Source organism: Dreissena polymorpha, chromosome 5, assembly GCF_020536995.1.
Source record: "Dreissena polymorpha isolate Duluth1 chromosome 5, UMN_Dpol_1.0, whole genome shotgun sequence".
In the NCBI taxonomy this organism is placed as follows: domain Eukaryota; kingdom Metazoa; phylum Mollusca; class Bivalvia; order Myida; family Dreissenidae; genus Dreissena; species Dreissena polymorpha.
In genome coordinates this window covers 68,599,497-68,620,183 of record NC_068359.1, presented here as the reverse complement: position 1 = coordinate 68,620,183, position 20,687 = coordinate 68,599,497, and the positions used below count along the sequence as shown (strand labels likewise).

At 34.9% G+C, this 20,687-nt stretch overlaps 1 protein-coding gene across 1 annotated transcript; it reads right to left on the bottom strand.

Moving 5' to 3' along the window:
• Positions 1-1,121: 1,121 nt before the first annotated feature.
• On the bottom strand, positions 1,122-18,167 carry LOC127831305 (putative tyrosinase-like protein tyr-3). The gene is made up of 8 exons (XM_052356276.1): positions 18,036-18,167; positions 14,631-14,755; positions 11,162-11,270; positions 10,689-10,789; positions 9,292-9,568; positions 8,313-8,509; positions 6,994-7,436; positions 1,122-3,357 (listed from the first exon to the last, which is right to left on the bottom strand). The coding sequence occupies exons 1-8, from the start codon at positions 18,165-18,167 to the stop codon at positions 3,155-3,157; spliced, it is 1,587 nt and encodes a 528-aa protein (XP_052212236.1). The 3' UTR covers positions 1,122-3,154.
• Positions 18,168-20,687: the final 2,520 nt, after the last annotated feature.

Here is a 20,687-nt window from a genome sequence, read left to right as displayed (position 1 = left end):
ATAGTCAAAAATACGACGTCCGTGCTGTTACCGTTTTTTTGCCATTTTTTTACCCTTTATAATTTGTGTTACATTTTTAAATGCCGCTCATTTTTCAACTATATCAATGCTAGAAATAATAAATAAAAAAAAGAATCTTTTGATGATATAGTATACTAGGTTGCGACAAACATGTAGTCCATTTAAGGCCCTGAAGAATACTCATTCCGATTTAGATAGGTTAGAGTTGCGTACATACGTGTATATGTTCTGATCGATTTTTGGAAAACGTTAACCGTTGTCCTGGATAGCAAATGCACTTCTCTGTAAACGTCATTACCCTGGTATTCTATTTACTCTATCAATTTTGTTACTGTTTACGTCCTAATTTTCAAAACAAACAAATGGAAATGACAAAAAAAAACATAACAAATGACGTCGTGAAAAAAAGTCAATAAACATCACTTTAAAGCGCTGTTCAGTCGCCCTTCTTAAATACAGAAAAATGGGTTATTATACACCACGCAAGTTTACCGATAATTTACCGGTACGTCAGGTGATGGGACAAATTGAGGTAGTGTAACCGTTTAAAGAGAAATTTAAAGCATAAATAACATTTTCACTTTCAGTGTGTATGTGTATGTCGCACGTCAAGATGGAAGCAGATGGCGCTTATTGTTGCACGTTTGGTAAGTAACATGGTGAATGTATGTTGGTTGTATATTTATATATTTATTTCGTATTTAGATGTATAATAATTGCAACGAAAAACACTTGAAAGAAAACAAGTTTGTTTTCTGTATTTTGTGTTTGTTTTGGTATTTGGAAAATCGGAATACGAACTAATCTCTTTGCATTTTCGTACTACGTTTTATCGAATGCATTTTAGATAAATTACGTACATATTATGCACCTTCTTCCTTGTAAAAATAAATAAATGTATAAAACATGTTTTTGAATTACCTCATAGTAACATTGTGAAAGAAAGTTTTATATGTAATAATTCATCTATCCAACATTTTATTAACTTCGCATTCGCATTCAACTATGGTGTGGTTGACGTCAGACCAATAACCGGTCGTGTTGGTTTCGTAGTGATGAATACACAACACGTTTTTAATGAAATGTTTAATATTGCTCCTCGTTACATAATATGATAAACATAAAAAGCACATTTTATTTCCACATACAACTTTCGTGGCAGTACATTTCGAAGTCGCATGCTTACAAATCAGTAAAAACAATAGTTGTATTTTGTTCATCTTGGAAATAGTAATGGGCAACTCCGATGGACAACAAAAACGTAAAATTACATACAAAAGCATATTAAAATTGAAAGCTTGTATACATTCAAAACAAATTATGCAAATAAGTTTATCGATATAAAATGCAATCATCATACTAAATTTCATTTATAGTTTGTTTTAAAATTGGTCAATAGTCAACCAATAACCAGTTGTTGTTTTTTAACCAGAGCAATATGATGGAAAGTATATATAGGCAATTTAAGTTTGCATCAATAAACGATGTTTACACAACAGTATACTTTATATGTATACAGAAACAAATCAACAAAGCTGGAAGCGTAGTTTGGTATCTCACACTTTTATAAAACATAGCATTGAGGACACAATGGAACACGTTGGGTGTATATGCCCTGTAAATAATAACAAAAACAAGTAAAACAATACTTTATTATGTTGGTTGTAAAATAAACAATTTATTATTATTCCATCGCCTATTATGTTCCCAAACCATACAAAGTGTTAAATATTACATATTGCATATATGCCCACATGATTATATAGAGATTAACATAGATGCTACAAAATTTAAGTTATTTATATTTACAATAAAACACGCAGTTCGATTCAAAATTATGAACAAAATATAAAGGAATTTAGCAGTATAGTACTTGTTAATTTTAGTTTGAACCTACAATGTATCTATTTTAGGTTTCTTGGTTATTTTGATGTTTGGATGTTTAGAAATACACGAAGGTATGATAGTTGTTGCTTACGTTTTCAGCTGCAAAGAAACTACTCAATTATATAATGTGAACAAGCTTTTAAATTCTAAGCAAACTACTCTTACAACTTCCCAGGAGGTTGATGTTACATAAAAAGAGATGCTGTACAGTATATCAATGTGGAAATACATACTTTAAAAGCTACAAATATACACATAAAGCAAAAGATATTTTAGATGATGAGAAAACTATTAAAAACGTAAGGATAATAACAGAGTGAATCGATTCAGGATTTAATGAAAAAAGTGCCAGAAATATAATAAATTCGTGCAGAATTGCGAAAATTATGGTATAGTGGTGACGCAAATGTTTGTGAGATAACCGTTAAGATGCTGCAGAGAAAGGATATGTCAAAGAGTTGTAAGGTCCAATGAGCAATAGAGTTGTTTGTGAATAGAATATAAGTTATATGAGAAAAAAAGCTCAAACATTGTAGAGAAGCTATTTATGATCAGAATATGTATCAAGCTTCATAGATTAGCTATATATGTGAAGAAGGAAAGGCATGTCATAGAGTAGCTAGATAAACAGTATGAAGAAGGAAAGTCATGTCATATAGTAGCTAGATAAAAAGTAGGAAGAAGGGACGTCATGTCAAAGAGAAGCTAGATATACAGTATAAAGAAGGAAAGTTATGTCATAGAGTAGCTAGATATACAGTATAAAGAAGGAAAGTTATGTCATAGAGTAGCTAGATATATGAAAAAGGAAAGTCATGTCATTGAGAAGCTAGATATATGAAGAATAAAAGTCATTTCATAGAATAGCTAGATATATGAAGAAGGAAAGTCATGTCATTGAGTAGCTAGATATATGAAGAAGGAAAGTCATGTTATAGAATAGCTAGATATATGAAGAAATAAAGTCATGTCATAGAGTAACTAGATACATAAAGAAGGGGAGTTATGTCATACAGTAGCTAGATATATGAGTAAGTACACTCCTAATTCTAATCCTAACCATGCATCAACAAACGTGTAAACTGCACCAAAAGCTAACACTGTTTGATAAAATTACACTATATTATGTCAAACGCTGCCTGAAACCATTCATTCAAATAGAGACGGTTGTCTACTAAATTTATCGTTATCCAGTAACTAATTCATTCAAACTACACAAATGGCAGGATCGTGTTGCAGCAAATACTTAAATCAAACTGGCAAGGATCACGGCAGTTGTGGTGAACAGAGCCCGGACGATTGCCTCGTACTTTCCGAGCGCCCTCTGGCTGTAAGCGCTCGAAATAACGTACAATTCCTCGTGCAGATTCAATGTCAGCGTTGGCTTTAGGTTCCCTGGTGCGTCCGGTTCCTTTGCATTCAACGTTACAGATGGCGGTGACGCGGTCACTGAAATAATAAATTATATGATTGGGTGTTCTATTTGCAGCAATGGAACTCCAGTTTATGTTACAATGATATATGTTCTCTATGACGGTCACGAAATCCCAGAAGCATTTAACATTAACATATGTTCACTATGAGAGTAATGAAATCCCAGAACATTTGTATGGACACAGAGTAACCAACCGCTCGCTAGTCCTATACTACACAGGGCAACACGAACACCGCCAACATCGAACAAAGGGAGAAATGCGCATTACTATAAGACAAGATTTGTATTGATGCAAAGCATCAAAGGGCGTCGGGAATTTCAGTGTAAAAGGCACTCAATGAAGTTACATGGAACAATTTTTTTTACTGTAAATAATAATATATTGGCAGATTATTTTAAACAAAATAGAAAAAGATACTGGTATAACCATTATCTATGATTTTGTGTTATAACCCCCAAAACCCATTATTTATGATGTTGTGTTATAACCCTCAAATAACCATTATCTATGACTTTGTGTTGCAACTCCCAAATATTTCATAGTTCATTTTATTTACATCGGTTTCCTTTTTTACTGGTATCCGTGTGCAGTTTTCATTAATGGAACAGAACTGTGTAGGTTTTAAAAAATCTGCTTCATTTTGTAAGCGTAATTTCATATTTTTCTCAACTTCAAGGGGAGATGATTCTGAACTTATTCTTACGTTGCTCATTTACGATAGGGGTTGAGTACTCATTGATTTGAAAACACTGTAAAAGTTTGAAAAAAAAAAATTGAATGAAAACTGTAAATTGTATAAAGAAGCTGCATTTCACAATTCTTTGAAATTCAGTAAAAGATCATAATAGATTTATTTCCCCGATATTCATCATTTTCAATAGGGTTCGAGTAATACTGATATAACAACACTTAAAGGGGCCTTTTCACAGATTTTGGCATTTTTTAAACTTATTCATTAAATGCTTTATATTGATAAATGTAAACATTGGATCATAAAAGCTCCAGTAAAAAATCAAGAAAAAAATTTAAAAAAAGGAAAAGAACATTGCCCGGAGCAGGTTTCGAACTAGTGACCCCTTGAGTCCTGCCAGAGTCCTGAAGTAAAAACGCTTTAGCCTACTGAGCTATTCCGCCGAATACACATTCATGACGTATTTTATACCTTATATAAGCAATCTTCGTAGTTTCACAAAATTTAACGACAAAAACAGAACTCTCCAAATTATTCAATCGTTTCGCGTTGAAACGCTTTATAATTTTTAGGTTTTAAAATCGTCAAAAGATGCATATTATGGCTATTTTAGAGCATGGTTAATGTTCAGTATTACTGTTTCCTCACAAATATCATAACTAAAACGAAAACTTACGAATCTGAAACAACTTTTTTTCAATTTTGTAAATTTACCAAAGCGTGAAAAGATCCTTTTAACAAGTTTGGAAAGATTTAGACGAAAGTTGTGAAATCTTTTAAACAAGGTGAAATTGTTTATTTTGTCAAATTTTATAGAAAAAAATTCTGGACTTATTGTCCCGATGTTTCTCATTTTAAATGAGGTAAAATGCTCATTGATAAGAAGACACTGTAAGTTTGGAAAGAACCTGATGAAAAATGTTGACATAATCACCTAACCAAGCAGTTTTTCACTTTTATTTTTAAATTCAAAGAGACATAATTATGGACTTATGGTCCGATATTGCTCATATAGAATTTGGGTTTGGTCCTCATTGATAAAAAAAAAAAACCTGTTAAAGTTTGGGAACAATCGGATGAAAATTTTGGACTTCGAACAAGGATTTCAAAATTTCTCAAATTCTAAGGCAGATAACTATGGACGTAATGGTCGGATGCTTAAGGGCCCATACCACCTGGATAGTAATGCGTGTCGCGCTTCGCGCTCTATATGTGGTTCTTAAAAATAAAACTCCGAGGACTGCTTGACGCTAGGGAAACGGGTTGCTGAGACACAGCTCCTCCTTGATAAGCGGCTGCTTCCTTTATCGCAACTCATTGTAACAATCAATAATACGTGTCGCGCTTCGCGCTCTTTATGTGGTAGGGATAGGCCTATGATAGACAACCATACAATTACATAGATAATAGATGTGATGTTTGCATTTATTTGTTAATATAAAAACACGTGCATTTTTTATAAGATATTTAAGTGATGTAAGAAATTTTAATTAACGTTTTCACCACGTTGCATCCATTAATTTAAATAAAAATGTCCAATTGTAGTAAAATGGATTTTAAAATCTCTACATAAAATAAAGCTTTATTATATTTATTAACATGACTGAAAAAAATGTCCGCCGCCGAACTGCTCCGTTCGTGCCGGAACCCGGGTTTGATCCGGGTGGCCTTTAGATGACTGTTGCGTAAACAACATCAGGCCAACGCTCTCCCAACTGAGCTATTGCGGCTGACACCCCTCTTGTACTGCTATTTAGTGAAGTTGTGTATAGCGATCGTTATTATATGTCTATTATTAAACTAATACATTGTACGTTTTTGTATCGTTTTGGTTTGAAAGACGAAATCATTTTAAAATAATAAGTATTATAAATACACCTTTGTTATAACGGCTTATTGTGTTTAAACAAAATACCTATTTCAAGTACTTATTTGTTTTAGCATTTTATTTTGCTTTCGTCTTTTAATGCGCCAAATATGATCACGAAACCCTCGCTATTTCTGCACGATAATTTGTAGGACAAAAACAACCTATTTCTTGATATCAATAATACCTAACTATATTTTCTATCAAGCATTTGATTCCGTGATAACGCTTATTGATTTTTTATATTGCGAATTAGATTTCTTAAAATTAAAAAACGAGGAATGTCCGGCATCGGGAATCTATTCTCATGATAATTAGAGTTGATTTTTACGAATAACTTAAGATATTGTTATAAAAAATACAACCTGATTTATCGAAACAGAGATCTTATTTGTATATATCAACTTCAAAAATTCGATTTTCTGACATCTATCATTCCTTTTCTTGTTATCATCGATGTATTGTTTTATATCAGAAAATGCATTTTCGATATCAATATCTTGTTACATGTATGTGTTGTTGTTTGTTTGTTTTTTAATATTGTTGTTTTTAAGAATAAGACTGATTGATTTATATAACAATTATCTTTACACGAGTAAAAACGCATGTAGTTCACTGAATCGAATTTATATAAAGCGTGGTTGTAAAGTAGATATATTTGTAAAGCATCATTGGAAATGTATTAAAAGCTATAGAAGAGTATTTTGCTGATGTATACACTCTATTTTTAATATTTTGTGTATATACTCAACGAATAGTCCGCTTTGATCAAATGTTATGAAATTAAAGTGATGAAATTTTATTATGTGAATAGATTATCGATGTGTTTTGGATTCGACAATATATATTAAACGGGATAGGATAAGTAGAGGTGCTTCAAATTTAGTGCGACTTTTACTGGGCCAAACTGTATATTGTATAACTGTTTATTGCTCGTCAGGTATGAAAATGCTACTAATAAAATACACAAAACAAACGTGTTTCTTCAGGTTGTGTTGATGCATGTTATCGCGTAGCCCATTTAAAATAGAAACTATGCTCGTAGAAATAGCATAATGAAAAAAAGTGACACACACACAAGTTTAACTTACTGTGCCCAACCTGCTCTCTGAGAATAGCAAGGCCCTCTTCCTGTGACATGAATCTGGTACGACCGTCCCCTGGCAGCCCTTCTTCTCTAGTTCCCAGGGTAACAATTGCACCGCCACCTAGCTGCTCTTGAAACGGTTTGTCTCTTTCAACGTCCATTGGGGGCTGATCGACGCAAAAGAACTTCGTCTTCGTCACACAGACGCCTTCCGGTCGGCGCGGATCGATTTCTCTGTCACAGTAGAGGTTCTCCGAATTTCCGCAGTCGGGACACTTCGGCGCCGGTTCGTAGCCGTAAAAAGCGGTTGTCCAGTTGCGCCACAGACCGTCGCGGTTCTGCAGATACTCGAATCCGTGCATCTCCTCCCAGGGGGCGTGGCCGGGGAAGTTGTCGACTGCGTAGTCGCCTGGTTCCCGGTAGTCTCTCTCAACGTCCACTCGGCAACTGTAAATCAGAGAAAAATGTGTTTATATATCTACATTATTCTGTTAAATCGAGATTACCGGCAGTTATCCCCGACAGTATTAGCCTTATCAAAGTTTAAATGTTTATGCATTGCTTAACCTAGATAAGATGCAGTACTGATCGGGCTTGGTTAAACTCCATTAAGCCCAACCGTAATTACACGCATTTAAAAGATCCGCGTTTGAACACTGATTTTAAACCCAATTTGTCGAATGACAGTGGTTTTTAAGATCAGATATTTTAATGTACGAACTCGTATTGCAAATGCCGGTGAAAAAAATATTTTCAACGCTTCAATATTTTGAATGAGATAAATTACCGTAAAATGATTTAAGGTTTGTTGTTGAGGAAAAAAAATTGAAATGTTTTAAGACATTTAGTTTCCTGTTATGTTTGCATGTTTCATATTTCCGTGTAAAAAGTCAAAGTTTGAAAAAGACCCCAACAAATTGAGGATTCTCAGACATCTCAAGTTAATAACCCTCAATATTTTCCCTCATTTTTGTTTAAATCATTAATTTTATATACAAATTTCACTGTTTTAACATAAATATTCATCCAGCAATAGGCTAGTTATTTTGTATGTATTTATACACAAATGCACTTTAAATAAACAAAAGCACAGAAGAGAAGTTATCTCCCCTAGGAAACCCAGAAAAAATCATTTGTCGTATTACTAATTCATTTAAACGGCCTGAATATATGTACAAATACATGTACATTAATAAGTCATCTAGTTTCCATTGTCCTATATTTAGCGCTTTTTTATATATCAACGCCATCGTTTGGAATGGGTCACATTGAAATGCATAGCGTTCCTAAAATTAAAAACGATATGATAAATTAACTTCGCACCTCAAGGACGACTGTCGGGTCCGGAACTGCTCCCAGATGTAGTCGATGAAAACGTGGTGCAAGAAAAACACGGGGTCGTATAGAGCCGCCGGCGTGTTGGACATGTCACCGCCCACCCACATGTGGACGCCATTCTGGATGATCTCGAGATTGTGGGGCTGCGTGTAGTAGGTCTTCGTATTTCCGGTAGTGATGTTCTGAATGAGACAAAATTAGATGAAAAAAGACGTCGATACGGAAATCAACACTCAGGTGCAGGCATTATCGGTATATGCAATCCTTCTCCAACCTTACACCGATCGCCATGGCGTAATAGAAATTGCGTCCGCCTAGCGATCGGGTGGTCATGTTTTCGATCCCACTGTGGGATTTTTCTTTAGATCTCCCCCAAATACAACAAGTACCAAGGGCCCAAGAATCCTTGTATGGTCTTAGTACGTCGATGCTTATGTAGAGCCTTGTACTTAATGGGAAAGAAAAAGAATATGGGCGATGGCTGAAGCTTTAAAAACCCGTCGTAATCACCTTGATGTTGTAAGTGGAGAACTGCGTTTTCGGTTGTGAACTTTAAGGGAATTATTAATTTCAAACAGATTATTAGGGCCTCCAGTCGAGCGTTTCTTGGGGTTATTTCAGAGTGAGACAGATACGATAGCCAAAGATGTTATTCGTGCTATCTATTTAGAAACACGCTATGAAAACAACGGCGATTCATCTAAGTTTGAAAGTATCTAAAAATAACACTAAGTTATTTTGGATTTTGTTTTCGAAAACTAAAATAAAATTTAAATTTTCTTCAATGGGTAATATTCAAGTAAAGTTGTCGATTGGGATATTTTATTAAGGTGGGACAAAATATGTTAATAGTCTGACTCATTAACCCCGAGCGCGCTTGCCTGTGTTTTTTCCCGACCTTTAATTTGGTTGTTTTATAATTCAAGCGTTATCATTTAGAATAAATACACATGTCGCAACCTACCGCATAATAGCAATATCTCATCAACTCGTCAACATCGTCCTTGTTGATCAAGCGGGGTGGACAGGTTCCGTTCGGCGCGATGTCGCGACTGATCAGCGTGTTGAAGCCGCCGTACATGAACCGGAAGGGACCCTCGCGGACGATACCATCACCGTTGCCGACGAAGCACGGGCTCCAGATGACAGAGTCCGATGGAAGTGGTAGATAGTAGTCTGCTGTGTAGTCCCAGTAAGCCAGCGACACTTCCGGATCGATCTCACGCAGCTTCTCCTCTACCCTAAAGCGGACCGGCAGTGTTATTTTTATCGAATTATATATATTTTTCCTACATAGACTGCTTATTTCGGCATTTGAAGACCGCTTCGTGGCTTGAAAATTAACTTTGTATCTTACTAGGCAAAGATCGTTTGAACGGTTTTGGGAACGTTTCAAAAACAATGTTACATTATTGTGACCGGACGTTATTATAATTCCGTTAGGCATTCGAGAAGAGGACAACGACAACGAGCGAGGCATGGTATTGTAATGCAGGTAAGAAGTAGTGTTAGGGGTCGGGTTTGGGTTAGCTTTAACCCTTACCCTAAACCGATCCCTAACCTTAACCCTAACCATAAACCAGGGTTATCCCCCCTATACCATGCCTCGCTCGTTGTCGTTGTCCTCTTCCCTTCACGCTGTATGTATGGCTTTACATGTTAAGCAATTTATTATACTTCAAAATTCCTCGCAAGCGCGGTAGAGGCAACTTTGATTACAATGGTAACTGCCCATTTGAAGCCCTTATATGTTGCAGTATTGCAGACGGTCCAATATGTATTTTTTCAAAACATTTACGGATATTTATCTGTTATACATTTCTCGCCGGCTAAATGGCAATTACTGTGTACCTAATATTTCTTATTATAATAAGAGCGACTAATAGAGTCGTATTCTTAGAAAACTGGGTTTAATGCATGTGCGTAAAGTGTCGTCCCAGATTAGCCTGTGCAGTCCGCACAGGCTAATCAGGGACGACACTTTTCGCTTGTATGACATTTTTCGTTTAAATTAAGTCTCTTCTTAGCAAAAATCCAATTTAGGCGGAAAGTATCGTCACTGATAAGCTTGTTCGGACTGCACAGGCTAATCTGGGACGACACTTTACGCACATGCATTAAACCCAGTTTTCTCAGAACACGACTCAATATATCCCTAAAAAGTATCACCAATCAGAATTTGATAATTCAGTCTCTGCGATTTCTTGCCGATCTAAATGCGACAACTATGTATCTAGTATTTATAGCCGACCTAAGAGCGATCGATGACTTCTTCATTTACATTATTCTCCGAGCAAAGGGCGATTACTACGTCCCTCCTTAGTACTGTCAACTTGATGCGATAACTCTGGCCATACTTACGCCGCCAAGAGGACGCGATGCCAGGGAAGGAAGCTGGCCCCGCGGTGTTTCCGGAGAACCTGTTGGCCGCGGAGACGTGCAAACCTTTGCAGCACGCCCGTCTGAAACAAACTCGAAATAGACGTTATCCGTATCTCAATATCGATAGTATAAGTAAGTGTTCTAACAACCGAATATTGATGACCCATTTTGGTGTGCAAATTTATCTTAAAAATACGCATAATCAGTTATCGATATTTTTAATAACAATGAGTACCAAAAACTTGTTTGACTTGTTTTCCTTAATGCATAGTTTGTATTTGATATGTAATGAATCCATGCAATTGCATATTGTTCTTCGTAAATAGCTTTATATTTGTTGTTTGAGTCAGGTATATGCTTTAATATATTGTTTTACTCTATGTATATTTGTACTGTGTATAATTTGCACGTCAAAGGCGTCCACTGCATCTCTTTAATGACGAATTTCTCACCTTGTACAAAACGTTGAACGCACGGAAGAGCTTCTGTCGCTCGGTGACTGTGAGAACTCTGATGTCGCGTCTTATTCGGTAGCCGCTAGCAGGTGGATTTTTCCCGAACCTTTGTAGAATTTGCGAAAATGTCAATCAAAAATTATTTATTGTATGCTTTTATGTTTATAACTGGGTATTATAGTGATGTAAAACTGGTAATTCGCAGCTGCAATAACGATAACGTTCACTGTTTCACATTGACGTTACGTCGATATTCGGTCTCATGACGTAATAATAACTGTGCATGTTCATGCTTAGCTCCTTTTCAAAACAAGGAAACGGCGGGAAAGTATTAAAATAATAGGAATTAAGTTTTTTTTTTATTCACACGAGATCAGTGAAAATTAATATGTTCACTCTCGGGTGGGCCATTCTGAATTTCTCTATTATCACTATGTATGTATCACGTATTAGCGTGATGTACCAAAACAAACACATCTCGAAATAAACAACGATTTATAGCACTACCGTTGATTAAAAAAGAAAGTCACCCATCAAAACGACAAATAAAGTTTTGCAAGATGACTCAGATTGGTAACTGGTACGTGGAATCTGATTCTTTGTTTCTGATTTAGCTAAGATGTTTTTACTTGAAATGGTTACTCGGTACTGTTTCGAATTAGAGAGTTGACTTCGCGTTTTTTATTTTGCAGTTCGAGAATCATATTTCAATATTTATTATTAAAAAGAAGAGTGAACTATAATTTACTACGGAATACCGTTAGTGCCATGGTGGTTACACATTAAAATCCAGAGGGCGACAATGCGATAGTGCGATAGTACGATGGCGACCATGCGATAGTACGCAGGCGACAACGCGATAGTACGATGGCGACAATGCGATAGTACGATGGCGACAATGCGAAAATACGATGGCGACAGTGCGATAGTACGATGGCGACAATTCCACAACACGATAGTGCGATAATACGTTGACGACAGTGCGACAAAACGATGGCGACAGTGCGATAGTACGATGGCGACAATGCGATAAAGCGATAATACGATGACGAAAGTGCGACAATACGATGGCGACAGTGCGATAGTACGATGGCGACAATGTGATAATACGATGACGACAGTACGACAACGCCATAGTACGATGGCGACAATGCGATAGTGCGACGGCGACAATGCGATGATACGATGGCGACAGTACGATATGACTATCGCATTGGCGCCATCGTACTGTCGCGTTGACGCATTGTTGCCATCGTACAATAGCATTGTCGCAATCGTACTATCGCGTTGTCACATTGTCGCTATCGTACTATCGCATTGTCGCCATCGTACTATCGCATTGTCGCCATCGTACTATCGCACTATCGCATTTTCGCCCTTTGATTTTTTTAATATGTAACCACGATCGCCCCTATGGTATTCCGTAATTTACTGATAAAGTCATTAATCTGGTGTTTGAGGTTATGACACGGGCACATTTTACTATTATGATGCATAAATACGACAGAAGAAAATTACCGGAAGTAATTCGCCATTTTTACAAATGACACCGAAGAGGACACCGCAGAGACCATTGGTCATTTATGAATTGTTTATCAAAATACATGTACTTGTATGGAAACACAGTTCATTAAGGGCCATACGGTATACTGGCTATTCTTTCGTTGTAACTGCTTGTTTATTTTATATCCACAGTAGAACAATGCCATAAAACCGCATTAACGTTCACACTTGTTTCCCGTGTGCACATAAAGAACGCGACTGACTACGTGAAGCCTAGACGTATATCAAATAATTGATGACAGGTTTGCAACACGTGCATAACGTTTTGTCGTAATTCAGTCCGATATTACATTTTCAGCGTTTCTGCATGCTTGTGCAGTGCAATGACATTATACTTTTCCGCTTGATGTTCCTCGAGTGCAAATGCACGTAAGACGATTTCGAGATTTTAGTCCTCTCATAGATTTCGTTCAGATGTTTGTATTTTAAAGGGGCATTTTTACGTTTTGGAAAATTGACAAAATAACAAAAACTGTTTCAGATCCGCACATTTTCGTTGTAATTATGATATTTGTGAGGAAACTGTTATACTGAACAATAACCATGCTCTTAAATATCCATTACATGCATCTTTTGACGATTTAAAAACCTGAAAATTATAAAGCGTTGCAACGCGAAACGATTGAATAATTTTGAGAGTTCTGTTGATGTCGTTATTTTTGTGACACTACGAAGATTGCTTATATAAATACATAATTCATTGCATGAGCACCGATGGCCGAGTGGTCTAAGCGATAGACTTTTCTCCAGGGGTCAGTGGTTAGAGCCTAGTTGAGGGTTACTTTTTTCTTTCTTTAATTGTATTCTTGTTTTTCTTTTACTGGAGCTTTTCAGATCTTATATTTACATTTATCAATATAACGCATTGTATGACAAACTTCAATAAAAACACAATAATAAAAAATAATAAATCTGTGAAAAGGCCCCTTTAACATATAGTTGTAAATGACATTTTTGAAAACTACTATTAAATTCATGTTTTATTTATATATTATATATGTGGGGTAAAAGGACAAAATCATACCTAACTATATGTTTTTATGTTTTAAAAAATATGACATTTCTTATATTAACAATGAAATAACTCGCAACATTTATACAAAATTAAGTGTTGTTTTATCTTTTATCTGAGCGCGATTTTTACACTCAATAAGAAACAGCTTCACAATAAACCTAGCCGATATTAAACAACTGACCGGTTGTAAAGATTATTTGAACTTTTATTTACAATATAAACTTAATTATGCAACGGTTTTCATGGCTGATGCCATTTTTTAGCATAATTAGAACAAATTAAGTTCAGAACAATCATATGATTTTACACAATAATTGACTTGCTTCTGAAGCAATTGTTATGTGATGTACATGTGTATATGTCTATGTAAATCACGTGACTAATCGGGTAGGACCGGATATGACCCCATGACTTAAACAAACAAAGTGCATAGCTAGTATAACCAGATTGGTTGATTAACAAACAAGAGTTAATAACCAATACAATTAATTTTTAAGCGCCAATTTGAAAAGCGTCCACAGGCGTGTTTGAACTGTTTGTATGTGTTCATTCAAAAATATTCAAATGAAGATGTTTTTTTATATCATTGGAATTATTCGAATTGTAAAGTTACTGGAACTATTGACGTTTTATTATCTGCTCTCTTTATTATCGTACTTTGATGTAATAAAACTATTAATCTGGCCCATATGTTGATCTGTGTGGAATATGAAGTTGGCAACGACATCGAAAACCTAAGGTAGCATTCGGATATTGACTTGGTGCGAATATCGGGTTGCCTCTTGCATTGAAATTCAAACGTAAACCACGAATATCAAACTTGGTTAAATTCAAAACTTCTATATGTCCAATCAATAGAAACATAGAATCATAACACTGTTCACTTACTTTTTCGCGGCGAATTCTCCGAGCATAGCGTAGTCTTCTGGTAGCAAGGGGTTGGCCGTGACTCTGTTCACAAAGTACGTCCGCAGGCACGCCTCGGCAGCTAAGGTTTGGTTCACAGGCTCGTTCTGCGTTGAATATGAACTTAGTGCACATCATACAAACGGAGTTTTATAAAGCAAAACTCATCAACATGTGTCATCTTTATTTTATTTTAATTAGGAAATATAAACATGTATTTGTGAGCTAATTCCGCTGGAAGAAAATTGTGTCACCGATACATTTTCTCATACCATACATATTTCAAGACTTTTGTTGAACCATTTTTTGCTAAATAAAATTAAAAATAACATAAGTCAATATTAATAGAAGAGCACTTTGTGTAGTTATCTCACAAATAACAATTACCGGTATGACAATTATAAAATCAAAATAAATAAATTAAAAAAAAAAATAAAAAATAATAATAATTATTATTATTATAACTAACTAATAATAATAATGATGATAGGAAGAATGATGTTATATTAAATAAAGATAAAACAAAAAGAAGAAAAAAGAAAGAAAACGAAACAACAAAAAACAAAAAAAAGGTGATGGAAAAGAAAACAAAAAATACCACAATTCAAAATTAATTCATAAGGGATTACGACCACACAAAAATAAGCAATAACCTAAATGGGGGACGATACACATTCTACATTTATTTTTATTCACTCATTTTCATCGCATAAGACAGCAGCTCATGAACTATGCTCGCAAATAGAAAACTATTGAATGAAGTATGTCATTGTTATGAACGCGTTTACTTAAATTGCTGATTATGATGCCTAGGATGATGATGATTAGGATGATGATGATTAGGATGATGATGATTAGGATGGTGATGATTAGGATGATGATAATTAAGATTAGGATGATAATGATGATGATGATGATGATGATGATGATGATGATGATGAGGAGGAGGAGGAGGAGGAGGAGGAGGAGGAGGATGCTGCTGCTGATGATGATGATGATGATGATGATGATGATGATGATGATGATGATGATGATGATGATGATGATGATGATGATGATGATGATGATGATGATGATGATGATTAGGATGATGATGATCAGGATGATGATGATAAAAATAATGATGATTAGCATACTGCTGCCTCTGCTGCTGCTGCTGAAGATGATGATGAAGATGATGATGATGAGTAGGAAGATGATGATGATGATGATGATGATGATGATGATGATGATGATGATGATGATGATGATGATGATGATGATGATGATGATGATGATGATGATGCTTGTTAAAAAAACAGCAGATACGATGTAAATCTTGTATCTGAGTGCGCAAAGAAAAAAAGCTATGTTCTTATCGCTGTGTTTTATGTTCATGTACTGATAATCATGTGACCAAATCTCTTGCAATGGAGTGGGAATTGTAATTTAAGCAATATTAATTCTTTTATGTACGCTATAAAGATGTAAATATTTAAAACGAAAGGAATGTATTCAACTACACGTGTGAGTACAGCAGCGCCGCAAAATTCCTGGCTGTTTATATATAATGACATTCAAAAAAAAAAGGAATAATACAGCTATTTTGCCAAATTAAATGCCGGCTTTAAACATACGTAGCCACAACAAAACGGTTTATTACTTAAGATGTTTCGTAAACATAAAAAACCTAGTAACCGTTTATGAATACTACGAACAACAAAACATAATACGAAAAACAAGAAGCACATAGTTTGTTAATAACACTGGACAATGGTTAATAACTTACATTTTAATTATCATCATTATTAAAATATTATTAACATTCAAAGCATATCCATTCAACTTTAATGTCATTATGCCAGCGTTCCATTTTTCATCTCAGTATCGCAGGTATATGTTTATGAACAATTACGCAAAGTAGCTTATAAATGTATGATATTCCTTTGAATAAGTACATATGTGTGTCAATGATTCTTTCCGGCTGTTAGTAATTGTGTTAAGCATTAACGAACCTTTGGATATAAATATGAAGATTGATGCCTGTGGAGTTTACATCCTTTAATATTCCGTTCCCGACCAAAAGTTGTATACAAAACATTTATATAAACTTTATTGTATAACTTAAATGTATTGGATTATACTCAACGGAGAAAGGGTTTAAACAGCGTTAAGTCACTGAACGACTATAACCAGATCCCATATAATTTATGTAATGAATGAAAACAGGTAGTTCTCTTTGATATAAACCGGCATGTTAAACCAAACTAAAATTAGCGAAACTTCAATATTGTTTGACATTTTATCCTTTAAACGAGGTATCACGATATGTATTTAAATTTTACGATAAAATGTATTTGGTACAAACAGCGTTGTTTATTGTCAGCGCATGGTAAATAAGGAAAAGCGTTGTACACTGTTTCATAAGTCGCCAAAAAGTCCGTATACAATCGCGGTTTTGTAAGCGCATTGGATATTGCTTTTTTATTCATCATTTCTGATTTTGAACACACTTTTTTCTGTGATTATGACAACCAAATAAAAACATGACGTAAATGCATTAAAATGTATATTAATGGTATGCGTCGATTGCTCACTAAAACTATCGGAAAGGACGAAAGCATCACAAACACATAATGGGACATACACAATCAAGGTTTCAATAAATTTGTTTGGTTGCGTTGTTGACTAATAGTTTTATTTGAAATAAGTATTTACGCATATCTTCAGAACATCAGTGTTCAAATCAAACATAACATACCGGTAACGGTAAGTTTATAAGTTTATAACCATAAAATCAACGCAAATATGTCATCTTCAATAAAATATGGATTGCAAATATATTATATAATTAAAATTGTATAAGGACATTATTTTAATGAAGTCAGCAAATGGCTTTAATATAAGCACTATTTGGCATGTATAGATATGCTTTAAATCATTTGGCATGTATAGATATGCTTCAAATCAACGATAGTTTATAAAATCGTATACAACACACAATTAAACTGTATCTCGACATGCACTTCGTACATTTAAATGTTGGAAATTAGGCTTTCGTTGTTTTCATGAAAACAAAAGGCATGTATTATGAATATGTTATATTGTAAATATTGCAAATAATCATTCAGTATTATTTATTCATATTTCACTCTTTTTGTATTGTTTAATTAATGCATTTTAATTAGTTTTGTTGTGTGGTTTGCATAAAAAAAGCAGACACATGCATATCAAATACGTATATCAAACCAAAACAATTATACATGCCGCTCTCTTTCAAATATTCCTCAAATCATTGACTCCTTTTTCAAAGCCATTTGAAGTGTTGTGTTTTAGGCTCTACCACACAACAACACAATATAATACATTTTAAAACGATGCTCCTAAAACGTTGCAATTTCTGTTTACCTGTGCACGTTGCTCGCACGCTAGGACCTCTGCTGGTTTCACAAACACATCGCTCGGGCAGGGCTGCTGGGCATTCACAAAAGCGGCTATCGTACACCAAAGGCTCACACCAAAGACTCCTTTGTAAAACATTATTGCTATTCGGGAAGATCCACAGGAATAATGAGATAGAACAATCAATGTTTCACCTTAAATAAAAAAATTACAAAGACATGTGATCCTGAACACATGATCTAAACCTCGTTCCAACCAATCAGCGTCTTTGGGCGTCGTACAAGAGGTGTGTATTTTATAAACTGGGCTTTCATTATTATTGCATTGGTTGTATCTAGAAATGCATGACGAACATGGCACGTGATTCGTAGCTTAAAACATACAAAGTATCAGAACATTTTCAAGGCCAGTACATGGTGAACCAGAACAAGAAATAAGATTGTCGGTGCAACCAAACGTGAAGGACATTGTAATCTAGCCCCAGGACAAATTGCATTGAAAACCACCAAAACGAGCGAAAAGCTTTTTGCGATGTCACACATTAGTTTTAAAGTAGTTTACCGCAGGATGAATAGGTTAAGCTCCACGTCTATCATAAATACATCATTTTGGTTAAATGTTAGAAATTACATTCGCTCTTGAGTAGCTGTACTTAATATGCATTATAAAGACTTAAACATTTTCGCATATCTCCATTTACAGCTGACAATGTAAACCGTGTTTAATCTTTACAACGATTCGCATGGACGTATATATTGTGGATGATGGTAAATGGGCACACTCGCGACTATTACAAAAGTGTTTTTTTTTATTATTCAAAGTCTGCATAGGGTATGAGCAATCGTACGATCTAAATTAAAATGAAATTTGATCGCGATGTGTTTCACTGTAAGCGCCAAATTCGTGAAGAATACATGTGAATGAGAACCTGACCATTTGAGTCGTGTTCTGAGAAAACTGGGCATAATGCATGTGCGTAAAGTGTCGTCCCATAGTAGCCTGTGCAGTCCGCACAGGCTCATCAAGGACGACACTTTCCGCTTTATGACATTTTTTGTTTAAATGAAGTCTCTTCTTAGCAAAAATCCAATTAAGGCGGAAAGTGTCGTCCCTGATTAGCCTGTGTGGACTGCACAGGCTAATCTGGGACGACATTTTACGCACATGCATTAAGCACAGTTTTCTCAGAATGCGACTCATTTTATACTAGTTCGAACGAAATAAAACGATTTCGTAAAGTTTACCTACTTTTCAAAATACTTTCGACAGCTTAACGATCAATCCAATCACAAGATTAATCGACGGCTTGTTCGACATTAGAAAAAACGAAATCAAAATAAATGCTATTAAGATGCACAAAAAATCAGCCGTATTTTCGCTTGACCAATGACCGACAATTTTGTAAAAATGATTAGACATATTTATATTTAACTTCACAATATATACTTTTTAATATAGTTCAAAGTATAAGCAAATCCCAGACATTATATATTTTTATCCATCGTCAAAAAAAACATATGATACAAAGAAAACGCTTTGATTTGAAATAAATATCGTAATACTATTTCATGATTGGTCATTAAAACACATAATTCACAAAACGTAAAAAAAAAAATACATCTCATAACATTACGATTGAAAAATGAGAGCAAGCATAAGCTGCTACATTCAGAACAGTATACGTTTGCATAGTTGCACAAACATTTATTGTATGCAAACGTTTATAACATGTGCAATATTAAATGCAATGTGTACACAATCAAATAAAAGATCATATGAGCTTCCACAAGATGCGCTTCATCTTTGTTTTCAATAAAATTGACGACACCGAACGCATTGACGACAGAGAACGTTTTTAATTGAAGTACAAATGAATTGTTTACCCTGTCAATTAAAATGATGGAAAAGGCGTATTCTGTATATACGAAAGTTTGTAGACATATATTTTGTGCAGCCAAATTAATATGCTGATAACTGCTTAAATCTTATACGAACTTTGTCATTGTCGTTATTATTTTCGTTAGACGTTAATATGCTTTAAACACCGCATTCTTTTAGCCTTTACTGCATTAAAGCGACTATTTTATCAGTTTTTCGTATTAAAAAATATAAATGTGTTTCTGACCATTGCACTTTTGTCATTAACGTTGGTTCACCGCACTTTCAGACAATAAAATTTATTTTTTTATACATGTCGACCACGAGCATTACATTCCGTGGTCCGAATCTCTGGAAGTCTTAAGTAAACTACTTCAAATCGTTGATACAAATTAAGGCTCGAGTTTGCACGCACATGCTATACTTCACTCCATCACAGGTGGTTCGCGTGTGGCTATGATACAAAAACATCATTTTGAATGAAAAATAATCAAACTATAAACAAAATCAACTTCTATGAAAAAAAACATTTCACTATCAAATTGACTATTGACTGTGTACCATGAGACTTTAATACACCAATAGTCTCTTTTGGTAGGCGGAGCTTTATAACAAGGGTTTTACTTGACGTTGACATCGGAAGTAATCCGTTGAGATACTAAATTTATTAACAAAAGAAGGAAAGCGGTTGACATTGTCCGTCCGAGGTAATTAGACATTATGGGAAATTTGCCTAATTTGGAAAAATTGTGCTTGAAGGAATGGGCCTATGCCGAAGAA

What these genes read in the sequence shown, in the direction of transcription:
- LOC127831305 (XM_052356276.1), bottom strand. Translation starts at nt 18,167, where the DNA reads ATGTTTTACAAAGGAGTCTTTGGTGTGAGCCTTTGGTGTACGATAGCC. An exon ending in CGTGCGAGCAACGTGCACAG is followed by an intron (nt 14,756 to 18,035) that starts GTAAACAGAAAT and finishes TATTCAACGCAG; the next exon opens with AACGAGCCTGTGAACCAAAC. An exon ending in GGAGAATTCGCCGCGAAAAA is followed by an intron (nt 11,271 to 14,630) that starts GTAAGTGAACAG and finishes AATTCTACAAAG; the next exon opens with GTTCGGGAAAAATCCACCTG.